This window comes from Antrostomus carolinensis, unplaced genomic scaffold, assembly GCF_000700745.2.
Source record: "Antrostomus carolinensis isolate BGI_N321 unplaced genomic scaffold, ASM70074v2 scaffold20262, whole genome shotgun sequence".
Classification (NCBI taxonomy): domain Eukaryota; kingdom Metazoa; phylum Chordata; class Aves; order Caprimulgiformes; family Caprimulgidae; genus Antrostomus; species Antrostomus carolinensis.
Window position 1 is genome coordinate 6155 of NW_010300442.1, and position 12899 is coordinate 19053.

General features: G+C 42.1%; 1 protein-coding gene across 1 annotated transcript; it reads right to left on the reverse strand.

The window, feature by feature from the left end:
• Positions 1-4039: 4039 nt before the first annotated feature.
• Positions 4040-12667, reverse strand: LOC104521219 (fibrocystin-like). Its single transcript, XM_029083798.1, has 5 exons — positions 12596-12667; positions 11058-11202; positions 9875-9974; positions 5877-5934; positions 4040-4472 (listed from the first exon to the last, which is right to left on the reverse strand). The coding sequence occupies exons 2-5, from the start codon at positions 11072-11074 to the stop codon at positions 4390-4392; spliced, it is 258 nt and encodes an 85-aa protein (XP_028939631.1). The 5' UTR covers positions 11075-11202; positions 12596-12667; the 3' UTR covers positions 4040-4389.
• Between the last annotated feature and the right edge of the window lie 232 nt (positions 12668-12899).

Sequence of the window (12899 nt, forward strand, 5' to 3'; positions counted from 1 at the left end):
TCAGGCTATTGAGTGTTACATTCAGTGTCTGCATGAGAGCCAGATATTAATTTCTATTTTATATATTTAACTCAGATCATCTCTCCCAAGCAGGAAGCTCACTTCTCAGACAAAGCCTCAGAAAGAAATCAGAAGCTTCTTCAGAGTGCTGGGAAGCAAGGAAAAATGAAAGGAATCCAACCTGCTACCAGAGAGACCATGAATAAAAGTGGGCACCCAATTTATTCCTTTCTGATAACAGAGCAGGAAAGGGAAGGTCCATCATGAGAAGGAATAAAGTAAAAAAATGTAAACTGAGCAAAGTCCCCAAATCACATTGTTGCCATCAGCAATGTTCATATCATCTCTGTCATGGTTTCACTTGAGCACTGAACTCCATTTGCTCCAAGGCCATGCAGAGGATGTGAATCACTGCAGTGGCTGTGTTGAACTGGGCTAAGCCTTGATGTGAAGTATGTTTTATGGACTCAACCCTGAGCCAAATTCCTAACCCGAGACAGGAGGAACTTACGATGGACACCCTTCCTCTGCCCTGTGGAGCTGCAGGAATAACAGAAACCCATGTTTTTCCCCTTTTCACCAACCTATGTGGTGCCCTTCCACCCGGCACTGCAGGGTCCCCACTCCATCCTCTGCTCGAATAGGGTAGCTGTGGAGAGACAAAGGACTTTGTTAAGTCTTGTAAGCAAAATACAGTGAGAATCATTGAATCAAAGATGTGGACTTACTTATCTGAGCTAGTCACACTTGGCTCCCTTTAAAAATAAAGGGGAGATACAAGGAGAGGAATTCATCTCCCCACTGATCTTCAGGAGCTCAGCAGCTTAGGAAGAAATCTACCAGCAGGACTCAGCACTTCAGATTAGTACTTTTAATGTTGTTGCCAGAAGCTTATCCTGTTGGTGACCTTAAGAACCCACCTTTGAAATAAGAGCTGAGGGAAGACAAGTCTGGGCACAGGTTGAGGGTGCATAGGCTGACAAAAGTGTTTCCCCTCTACTTGCACCTCTGCGTGTCCCAAATATGTCAGTATCTCTAAGTCCCAAATCATCGCTGGACCTGACAACAGCCTCTGGCCCTGCCTGATTATGGCTAGAGCCACCAAGAGACAGCAGCCCTCACCCACCCCTGTCACAGATCATATGGTCAACTCCTCATGGTCCCTCCCCATCTTATGCCAAAACAGAAAATCTTCAAAAGCCAATAAAATGTTTTTTGCACAAGCTGTGCTGAGCCCTTGCACCAACACAAACCAAAGGTAAGTCAAGAACTGACATGCTTCCAGCTCGCCTGTCAGCGAAAGAGCAGAGACTGATCCATCCATCTCCTTCTGCCACAAGGATAGCTGGTCTGGGTAAGAAAAATAAAAAGGAAAGATGAGATATGATACAACAAATGAAATTTGTTTCACAAATGAAATCCTGATCCTGCTAAAATCAACAGTCAACATTTTCAAATGGGACAGGAATTTCCCCTCACTCATATCTCACATCTATTAACCTCCTAGAAAACTAGACAAACCCTAATCTCTTATCTCTTCACTTGCAACCTGTATTCCCCAAATATTATGGGAACTGCATCTCAGTAAAGATTGTTGCAGGACTGCCATCAAGACACTCGTGCTAGTTCTGAATGACCTGATGTCTCCTCCTTGTAAGGAAGGGTTGGTAGTCTGAGCACCAGAAGGACCATACCCACCCTTACCTTCCAGAAGCATCAAGCAGCAGAAGTACAACATCATTCTCATACAGCCAAGCTGCTTTGAGAAGTAGGTCAGGTATATCTTTATTTTGTTGAGGAAAAACACCACAAGCAACCTCTACTAGAAATCACCCAAGCTCCTAGTAGCAAATTCAAGTATCCTCACCTTAAAAAAAAAAAACAATGTGGCAGGGGACAACTTCAGGAAAAATCAGGTGGAACCATCAATTCACAGTAATTAGCATAATAAGCAAAGGATGGCAATGATTCTTTGAGAATTAACAGGGAATTAAGGAAAATATGCAATTAAAGACCATAATGCAAACACTTTGCTATGACTCATGCTTCAGAGTGTAGTTTTATGAGGTTTAATAAGAGTTTGCTTTTATTAATATCATAGAATGAATCATAGGATCATAGAATGGTCTGGGTTGGAAGGGACCTTAAAGCTCATCCAGTTCCACCCCCCCTGCCATCAGCAGGGACACTTTCCACTAGATCAGGTTGCTCAAAGCCTCATCCAACCTGGGTGACAGCATTTGCTGATATTGTATTCAACCTTTTAAGGATGAATAGAAAGAAAATTGATGCTGCAAAATGTTTGGTTCAGCATCACTGGACCATTGCATCCCGTACACAGCATGGAAAAGGGTGCAGAACACACTTGGAAGTATAAAAATGGTTCTCTTTTTTTTTGCTCCAAATCCTGAATCAGTGTGACTGAGCGATAGACTGCTCTGGTCAAGTCCAAGTCCTCACCTAGTACATATTTACTAACACACCAAAAAAGGGCAAATTATTCATGTGAAGCTACAACGTGAACCTGACTGCTATGCTAAGATTTTGAGTCCATTTCCTTTTTAGCAATAGTGAGTTTAAACTGTAAATGAGTAATCCAGCACTGGAGCATTCAGGCATGTCCAACCTACAGTCAGGCAGACCAGCTTCTCTTCCCACTGATCAAAGGTTTCACAGTTCCTCTAAAGGCAGGTAAAACAATAATTAATATCAAACAAAGGATGCTAATGTGTATCCAGTGAGGAAAAACGGAGGGCTGATAAATGAGTGCAGTTGGTATGGCAGGAATCTGCACTGGACTTTCATTCACACTAGCAGAGAATTTAGTTACTTAACAAGGGACATTTTCATTCAGTCTGAGTAGCAGTTAAAAAGCATATAGTGGTCAAACATAGAATCATAGAATGGTTTGGATTCGAAGGGACCTTAAAGCTCATCCAGTTCCAACCCCCCTCCCATCAGCGGGGACCCCTTCCACTAGACCAGGTTGCTCAAAGCCTCATCCAGCCTGGCCTTCAACACTTCCAGGGAGGGGGCATCCACAACTTCTCTGGGCAACCTGTTCCAGTGTCTCACCATCCTCACAGTGAAGAACTTCTTCCTAATATCTAATCTAAACCTCCCCTCTTTCAGCTTAAACCCATTTCCCCTTGTTTTGTCATTAGTTGCCCTTATGAAAAGTCCCTCCCCAGCTTTCTTGTAGCCCCTTCAGGTACTGGGAGGCCGCTATAAGATCTCCCTGGAGCCTTCTCTTCTCCAGGCTGAACAGCCCCAACACTCTCAGCCTGTCTTCATAGGAGAGGTGCTCCAGCCCTCGGATCATCCTGGTGGCCCTTCTCCGGACTTGTTCTGACTGGTCCATGTCTTTCTTATGTTGGGGGCTCCAGAACTGGGTGCAGTATTCCAGGTGGGGCCTTACAAGAACGGAGCAGAAGGGCAGAATCACCTCCCTCGACATGCTGGACATGGTTCTCTTGATGCAGCCCAGGATACGGTTATTGGCCTTCTGGGCTGCAAACACACATTGTCTGCTCATGTTCAGCTTCTCAAACATCTACTGCTGCAATCAATATTTTTAACTACTATGTATATACAACTTCCCTGGCTCCTGAAATAACCTTTAAAATGCCAGCACAGTATCTATAGATTAGTAGTTTATCTTTAGAATACTCTCCTGGGCTTAGTTCTTCACTGCCATTGACAGAACTGCAGGGAAATCATAATTCAGTAGTATCTGAGAACACTTCCATGCATATGGAAATACACATGGCAGACAGCAGGTCAGCATTCATGCTCCTTTTGGATTCACTGTGTTTAAAGTACTGTCACAGACTGAAGTTAATTTTTAAAATCTACCTGCTTTGCTCTGTAACCATAGAAGCAGCAGAAAATAAAAATCAAACCTTCCTTGAGAACAAGGAAGTGACCAGAGAGGGTTTAAAGCAGTGAACAACAAAGCCTTTTTGTCTCAAAATACTTCTGCTTTGTCTTCTGACTCACCAGAGCATCTGTTTTAAACTAATAGCTTTTCTAAAAAAATGCAAATGGAAGGGAAAATTTATTTAACTTTTAGATTCTGACATTATTTTAATTAGTTAAATTTTCATTTGCTACCCCAAATAAAATCTACAGCAACCAGACACAATTACAGTACAATTCACACTGAGCTGTGATTGACTGTGCTGCCAGTAAACAAACCAACTAACTTAATGGACCAGTTGCAATTAGATTAACAAAGTTTGCTGGAGCCCAAGTCATGAGCTTCAATAAACCACAAACGAAGTAAATGGCAATTCCGAGCCAACTGGTTGCAATTTATTGCTGTCAAGGAGGCTGATGGAAGAAACACTAATTTACAGGGACTGAGTCAGAGAGCAGCCTATATAATAATTACCCATCAATAAAATCCACGTTGAAGTCCAGGGTTTCATATCTTTCAGCAAGTATCTTCCCATGAATCTCTATTACATTTCCTGTTTAGAAGGAAATAGAAGTTGAAGAGAGTCTTTTAAAAGCAGAGAATTTATATGTGGAAATTTTGTGAGCTGAACAAACAAATTTTTGGTCTTTGCAAATTTTACAGAGGTGTGCCTGATGTCTACTCTCAGCTTCTACTATAGTTCAAGGTGACTTTGCACTTAATTCACTTTTCCCAAAACTTCTATCTCTATTTCCCACAAAAAAGTCCATTCCTGATTTTTTTAGCAGATCTCTAGTATTTGTATTGAAAAGACAATTTCTTCAGCTCTTTTGTTAACTAAACCCCAAATTCTAACCAAATTCCACTGTAAAATCTCATGAGGCAACCAAAATTACATTATTTGTACACTAGACAGGGTCAGGGTCTAAAGAAGGTCCTCAGCATACGTCATTGAATCATTTAGGTTGGAAAAGACCTTTAAGACAAAGTAAACCTATCACTGCCAAGACTGTCACTAAACCATGTCCCTAAACATCATATCTACACATCTCTTAAATACCTCCAGGGATGGTGATTCCACCACTTCCCTGGGCAGCCTGTTCTCGTCAGAGAATAATTTTTTCCTAGTATACAATTTAAGTACGTAGCTGGCTAAATCACTCCCAACATCCCCTTGATCATACTGGGTGACAGCTTGGTTCAGTTGCCTGCATGCAGGTTTCCTAAATCATCTGAGGCACCCTGCCCTCCCACTATGGCTCAAGAAGGGAATGAGTCTTCCTGGTCCTGTTTCATATGTTCCTGCTTCATGCAGCTCCTTCATGATCCAGGACATCTCAAATAACACTAGACACCTAGTGTTACTCATTCTTCACTGACCACACTGGGAGGTCAAACATTCAGCTGACATAGAAACCTCCATACAGACACCCTAAAGCAAGGTATGAGAAACTGGAGCTGAACTGCACGTGAAAGTAGTTGGAAATGAAGCATGGACTTTGATTTAGGAGCATCTGTGTGATCTAATCACCCAGTTATCTCTGCACTCTTGAGAGCCATTAACTAAAAGTCTGCATGGCATTACAATATCATCACCTAATAGCTAATTCTTCTTAAAACTATTACTAAATAAATAGGGTCAAGATGACACAAGAGTTGAGATTTATTAGAACTGTTCATCTGCTGAACAGCTCTTTACTCAGGCAGAGCTGGGCTGCAGAAGTTAAGCACCAAATAACCTGGTCACTGTGCCTTTTACCCATTTCTCTTGCATCCAGTGCTGCAGACTCTCCCCCCTTGTGCAAACCCATTTTCCTGTTCAGCACGAGCTTGGACATTAAGTTCTGGAGGTGCTCATTTTAATCACCAGCAAGACAGATCCCTCATAAGGAGAAAGACAGTATGGAACATCAAATAATAATTAAAGTGGGCTTCAGCTTAAAGAAAGGTCCCATACCTGGGATACCAGATGGTGGACTAATGTGGTAAACCACAGGTGTCTGCGCAGCAGAGAACTGCAAAGAGAAATTTGTGGTTAAATGGCAGTCATTTTCACAGCAACCCAACAAGATCTGATTACTCACTGTTCACAACACAGTTGGCAACAGCATTTCAGAGTCTCACACTTCAGCTTTGATCTTTGAAGCTGAAGTCCTGCTCTGAGAAGAAAGTACAATGTCTCCTTCTTGCCTCTCTGTATTCAGAGTATGGCTTACTGCTATTTTTGCATCCTCTTTGTGCCCCAAATTGTCCACCCTGGCTTGACTCAGTTCCAGAAGATATGGTTTAATACATTACAAAATTTCTTGCTTTCTGTGTTTTATCTGAAGTCAAGACCTCCATTTTATCTGGCATTATGGCACCATTTTTCTTCCCAATAATATACTCTTGAAAACTGTTTCTACATCACAGAAGTGAGATACTTCAACTAGCCTTTAGCAAGCTTGCTGAGTACCCTAAAGCAGTGTAGCAAAAAAACATACTTATATTTGCCCATCTTAATGCAGTGTAACACATCAGAGGTTCTTCAGGAAAGCACTACCTTGCCCTCTGAGGAAACAGCAAATAAATACTGGAAATCTGCTATGGTGTACTATTTTTTACTTTAACAGAGTTCAAGAAGGAGCAGAAAGATTGTGCTTTGAGGTAAGCATCTCAGAAGATGGGGAACACAGAGGGACACTTTCCAAGTGGAGGAAGGTCATCATCAGCCTCCCAAAGTAGCTGAGAGACATGGATCACAGAATCACAGAATGTTGGGGATTGGAAGGGACCTCAAAAGATCATCCAGTCCAACCCCCCTGCCGGAGCAGGAACCTAAATGAGATCACACAGGAAGGCGTCCAGGCAGGTTTTGAATGTCTCCAGAGAAGGAGACTCCACAACCTCCCTGGGCAGCCTGTTCCAGTGCTCCATCACCCTCACTGTAAAGAAGTTTCTTCTCAAGTTTAAGGGGAACCTCCTGTGTTCCAGCTCACACCCATTGCCCTTTGTCCTACCATTGGGCATCACTGAGAAGAGCCTGGCTCCATCCTCCTGATATTCGCCCTTTACATATTTATAAACATTAATGAGGTCTCCCCTCAGTCTCCTCTTCTCCAAGCTAAAGAGCCCCAGCTCCCTCAGCCTTTCCTCAGCGGGGAGATGCTCCACTCCCTTCATCATCTTGGTGGCTCTGTGCTGGACTCTCTCAAGTAGTTCCCTGTCCTTCTTGAACTGTGGGGCCCAGAACTGGACACAATATTCCAGATGTGGCCTCACCAGGGCAGAGTAGAGGGAGAGGAGAACCTCTCTTGACCTACTAACCACACCCCTTCTAATGCACCCCAGGATGCCATTGGATATCTGACCTGGCACAAGTTTTGGATGCATTTTCAACAAGTAGAGCAGCCATTTTGCCCCTTTTCTGCAGTTAACTCTAAAATCTGTGAGACTTTTTTAACCAAAATTACTCTAGAAATTTTTTTTGTGTAGCTGACACCAATCCTGTTCAAATGGTATCGTGTGTGGAAGCACTACTGGTCAAGTGGCCAGAGGCACACATGGTCGTCCACACACTTACCACATATGGAACCAATGTTTTCTGTAAAGGTCCCTATCCCTCCCTGGAAGATGGCAAACCAAACAAGACAAATAAATAGATGGTTTCAGCAGCTAAAAATTACCTTCTGTCCAAATCAAGCACCTGGATCCTTGGACTGGAGGAAATAAAAAAATTTGGATGTGTTTAAAAATAATTCCTGAAGATAAGGAGTTTCTTCCAGCACACTGGGTATTATACAGTGCTGGGTTAGCTGACTATCATCTTGTAACGAGCTGATGTAGTTGAGATAGTGTGGTCTGGTGTCAGTGGGAAGCTGAATATCTTGGGAAGGCCAGAAGGACAGTTATGGAAAGGGGAGGTGGGCTCTTGGATTAAGGCTATATGAGTAAAAAAAAAAATAGTTTGGAACTTGTTATTTGGCCCAGGGAACAACAAGGCTTGTATACATGCAAGGAAATTCTCCCTCTACACCAAAAAGAAGGTGTCCTGATCCATGCTGTCTAATGGGAGTAGACTTGCCATCAGCCAAAGCAGAAGAAACTGCACCGAGGAACAGAAGCTAGGCGATCCCAGGCAGTGCTGGAGACCACATCCTGACCCTGCCTTGCTAACTAATACAGGCACAGCCATGCATTTTACAAGGAGACCTTGGCAAAACCACCTCACTTCTTTATACCTCATATCTGCTCTGAAAAATAAGAGTAATGTCATTGTCTTTTCCCAGTGCAACATTTACCACTCCAGAAATCAAAATTACTATGTGAAAAACATGTGTCAGATCCACCAAGGTATTTAGGGGTCTTGGGTTTAAATGGATGTATAAAGGCACCTGGCTTGTTCATATTTTATAAAATCCATTTGTGTCTCTGCTTTCTTAGGAGCTATAAATGCATCCATAAATCTGTCCTGCAGTCCTGCTAGGTGGCTAACTCCTGTTTCCATCTAAGTCATTAGCTGCTTAATTTCACTAACCTTACAGAAAAAATACATTTCCCATGTGCCTCCATTCCCCAAATCACCCATTTCTTAGAGCCTTTTCCACACATCTTCACCCTGCCCACCTTCTTTTTGAGACCTCTCCTGTCCTCCTTTGTATTTAACCAATGTTGCTGTTAGACAAATAAACATCATAAACTCATTTGCTGAATTAAACCAATTCAAAGACATAATTGCATATGTTGGATTTTTTTCTGAGCTTTTCTTGAACCCCATTCCCTTCCAAAGTTCAATCTTTGTCTTCCCTCTTCCTCATGGTCATGTTAAAAATGAATGAGTAGCCACAAAAATCCCTCTCCAGTGATAGCCACTTCTGAGAAGGAAAGGCAACATCATGCCATACCCTAGGCTGGAGCTTACGCAGAGAAAGAAGCCAAAAGAACATGAAAGCCTGGGCCACTAGCTGACACAAGTCTTCCAAGCTGTTCAGACTTGTTGCTGCCTGCAGCAGGCTTTTCCAATCTAATGTGGAGGCAAAATTAATTTTTAATACGCATAGCTCCCAGGTCCCAGTCCCAAAACAAAGAGACACATTGTGTTTTATTTAGCTTGGAATGTGCCTCATTAACAGCATCCCCTGGTGATTTTTCATCAACTCTCTAAGCTAGCTGAACCACCCAATGACTCTTCAGCTTTAATGTGCAATTTACTGAAAACGCTGGGCTTTTGTTGCTCGATGCTCAAAGTTAGCAGAGAGATGGGACGTGACTTCCAAACGCATCAGGCCTCATCCTGAAGCACACAGCCATGCTTAAGGATTCTGCTCTGCAAGAGATCCTAACACCATCATCATTAACTGATCTGATATCACCATACCCCACAACATTCAGCTTTGACACTGAGTGCCAAAGGGAAAATAGTGATCTGGGGGAGAGTGGCAAGCTCTCAAAATAAAGGAACAGCAGATATGAAACCATAACTGAGGTCAGAGCTTTCCAAATCTTGTGCAGATAAGGTGTGGAATGCTGTTCTAGACCTGGAGAGATGTTCTTTCCTGGAACCAGTCGTGGGAGGTGTCCATGCCCGATGTTACCTGTCCATGCAGACTTTTAACTGCCACCCTGCAGCTTGGAGGTTAACATCAGAAGAATCTGGCATAGGGTCTTCTAACACAACAGTGTCTTCTGACTGTGTGGCTTCAGTGCAGAGACAGATAAACTTGGACACGGATTTTTTTGATTCAGAAAGACCTCTTAGGTCACCTATTCTATCCAGTGCCAGACTGATGAGTACCTCAATGCACCTAGTTTTAAGGGACAGAAGGAGCTTCCTTACTTCTTGTCCTGACATGCAATCAGGCCTACAGTATGAGAGATAATATTTCAACACATTCTCTGTGATACTAAGTCTGAAGTTTGACTCCCTTCAATACCTTGAATACTTTATCATCACTTCTATCTTTGCTTGGTGGTTACCTTGAAAGTATAGTTTTCTTTCTCCACTTCAGTCAGGTTGTTAATTACATGTCCTTTAAAGATCACCTCCACATAGTACAAACCTTCCTGGGGTGAAGACCTAGGTGGAAGAAAATATAATATTTTTATACAGATCGAGTTTATATTTTAGGAAATGCCAGGTCCTTCACAGAGTCACCATTCTTAGTTTCACTGAGGCTTTGATAGAGAAAAAAGATAAAATATGAACCCAAACTTTACACATATGAACACAAACTCTGAATCTACAATTTAAAAGAAATGTGGAGGCACAGCAAGAAATTACAGTTATGTGCAGAAGGTGATAGGACTACATCAGAACTCTATCCAAATTGTACATTAATGCAAAACACAGACGTGCTCATTAGTGTTCATTAATACTAATGAATAATTGTAATTCATTAGTATTAAAATAACCCAGGGCTGCCTGGATTTACAGGGTGTCTTGATCCTGGTTTGTAAATTAATGCTGCATTCTTAATGCACACAGTTTCCCAGCACTGCAGAATTAACTCCCAAACGAATCATAGCAGTAAGAGATGAAAGAGCCCCATCAAGGGTCACTCTTAAAACCTCTTACAACATCCCTAGTCCTCCAGTCATATAATCTTCTTTAAAGTTATGACAGGATGGAAAATGGGGAGTTTAGATTGTCCAGCTGGTGCTTGAAATCGTATTTGTTTCCCACTTTAAACATAACCTATCATCTTGGACAGGTCAAAGTTACAAGAACCTGGTAAAATCCCCCTTGAGATTTTCTTGGGAGTTTTGAATCTAAGAATTAGACTTCTACAAACCTTTGAGAATGTGAATCAAGCCTCTCCAAGAAGCCTCACTCTGACCGTGATGCTAGCTAGCTTGATACTTCATTAGGTTGAAACAAGCCAGGTTGGATGAGGCTTTGAGCAATGTGGTCTAGTGGAAGGTGTCCCTGCTGATGGCAGGGGGGTTGGAACTGGATGATCTTTAAGGTCCCTTCCAACCCAAACCATTCTATGATTCTATAAGGATAATTGCAACACAGCTTAGGAGATGCTCAGGTGTAGCCACAGTAGAAGTCCTAGTAATTCCTCAAATTACGAGACTGCTTGTACAGACATAGAGAAAAAGAGGATCCTACTAGACAAATGTCTAGACAAAGGTCTCACCCAGGCATGGATCTTACCTTGTTCTGCACTTCATAGTAGATAAGCCAATATACACAGGAGAAACATCACACGGCAACCTGGGCAGATCTTGATTCACCAGGAACACTTCCAGCTGGGCCCTACTGGCTGAAGAGATATGTTCCAGCTGGTGGGATGTTGAGCCTAAGTAAGCAAAGTCAGCCAGAAGAGCTCTGTGAGGACAGGATCACTCATGTTCAGTCACATATGATATAAACATATTTTTGAATGTGTAACCCAGCTTCTCTTTAGGAGCAACACTTAGACCCTCTCATCAGACTTTTTAAAATGATGTTTGTGTAATTCCATATTAAGACAAGTCATCCCACCATGCAGCTGCATGCCTTTTTTTGCCTTTATACAATACTTGGTCTCTTCCACGTGTATTCCACTGCAGAGGTTGACAGTTATTGGGAGTTTGAGTCATCTCAACCATCTACATTGAAAAAAAACCACCATGTCCGTAGGTACTTGAAGCACCTTCAAAATTAGTATTGTTTGACATGGTCTTTACAGTTTTTGATGTCCTGATTAGTTTTGCTGACAGGACCTCAGGTTGGCTTGTGCTGCAAGGTGGACCTGTTTAGCCCATTTCTTTAGAATGAGCTTTCCTAAGGATCAAAGACTTTCAATCTTCACAAAGTCAAGCTTTATCTGAATATAAACTAGCATGATTAACTTTCATAACATAATCAAATACAACTAGTAATGAAGAAGGCTTACAAACAGCTCTTCCTCTGCTCATGGTTTTCACAGGTGGTTCCCAGCCCACAGACTCACTTTACGTTACATCAGTGGTTTCTTGATTTGCAAACTGCACATTTCCTTTTGGTTCCAGAAAAGTTTCTTCCACTTCTCACAAGGCCCAGCTGTCTGTTCTCCCCCTCCAAAAAACCCTACTCTTTGAACATGGAGTTCCCAAATGCGACATGCCACTCTTCATGCCACATAGTGCTGTTGAGGAAACATCTCCCTTGACAACATCAGCTTCCTTTCTTCCCTTCATTTCATCATCTCTATGGGAATGCACAATATTCCCACAAATAAGAATGATACCAGTCATCATAGTTATAAATGACCAAGTGTCAGAACTTGAACAGCAAAACCAAACATACAGCTGTCTCAGAAACCAACTTTCTTCCCAATGAATCAATATCCAGCACTATGACATATCAATTTCTGTGACTTTCCCTCAGACCTCATGTTTATCATTAGTGTTTTTTAAAAGCTCCAGCTTCACAAGACCTATGAACAGATGAGAGTTTCAGCTTTTCAAAAAAAGTGTGGCAGGGAAGAAATTTGTAGCCCTACGTCTACAAAAATAAGGTAGAAATCTGACTTGCTCTCACTTAGAAAAAACTTAGAAAAAAGGAACCATCAGCAATAGCTTATGAAGTAATACTTTCAAGTTGATTTTATGTTATGGGTGCCACAGCCATTGTGTTTGTTGCTTAGGGTTTGTCACTCCAACCACAAATCTCAGAATGGAACAGATTCTCTTATTTTGACATATACTTCGCAAGAATTTAAAACTCACCATCCAGGGTAATAGTAATCCACGTTCCTCCAGCCACACTTCCCTCTTGGGGCTTAATGAGCAATCCTGTAGCTGTCACTGCAAAAACAACCCAGCTACATCAGGCTGAAGAGTAATGCAAACATCTAAAATAACTTATTCAGGATGAGACATATTGGTCTGAAAGCTGTCCTCCTGTGATCACACCCTTCATCTCATTTCTCCTTCTCAGCCATCCAAATTAGTCATATTGCTCATCCCTTCTCCCCCTCTAAGTGACCTCCCGATGTAAGCGTCCTGCTTCCCCTCTGGTGAATTTTGATGT

Bases quoted from the DNA above. Each gene is read 5' to 3' on its own strand.
- LOC104521219 (XM_029083798.1), bottom strand. The intron at 5,935-9,874 runs GTAACCACCAAG...TTCTCTTTGCAG, and splicing joins AAGAAAACTATACTTTCAAG to TTCTCTGCTGCGCAGACACC. The intron at 4,473-5,876 runs GTATGGGACCTT...CCTTCTAAACAG, and splicing joins TCCACCATCTGGTATCCCAG to GAAATGTAATAGAGATTCAT.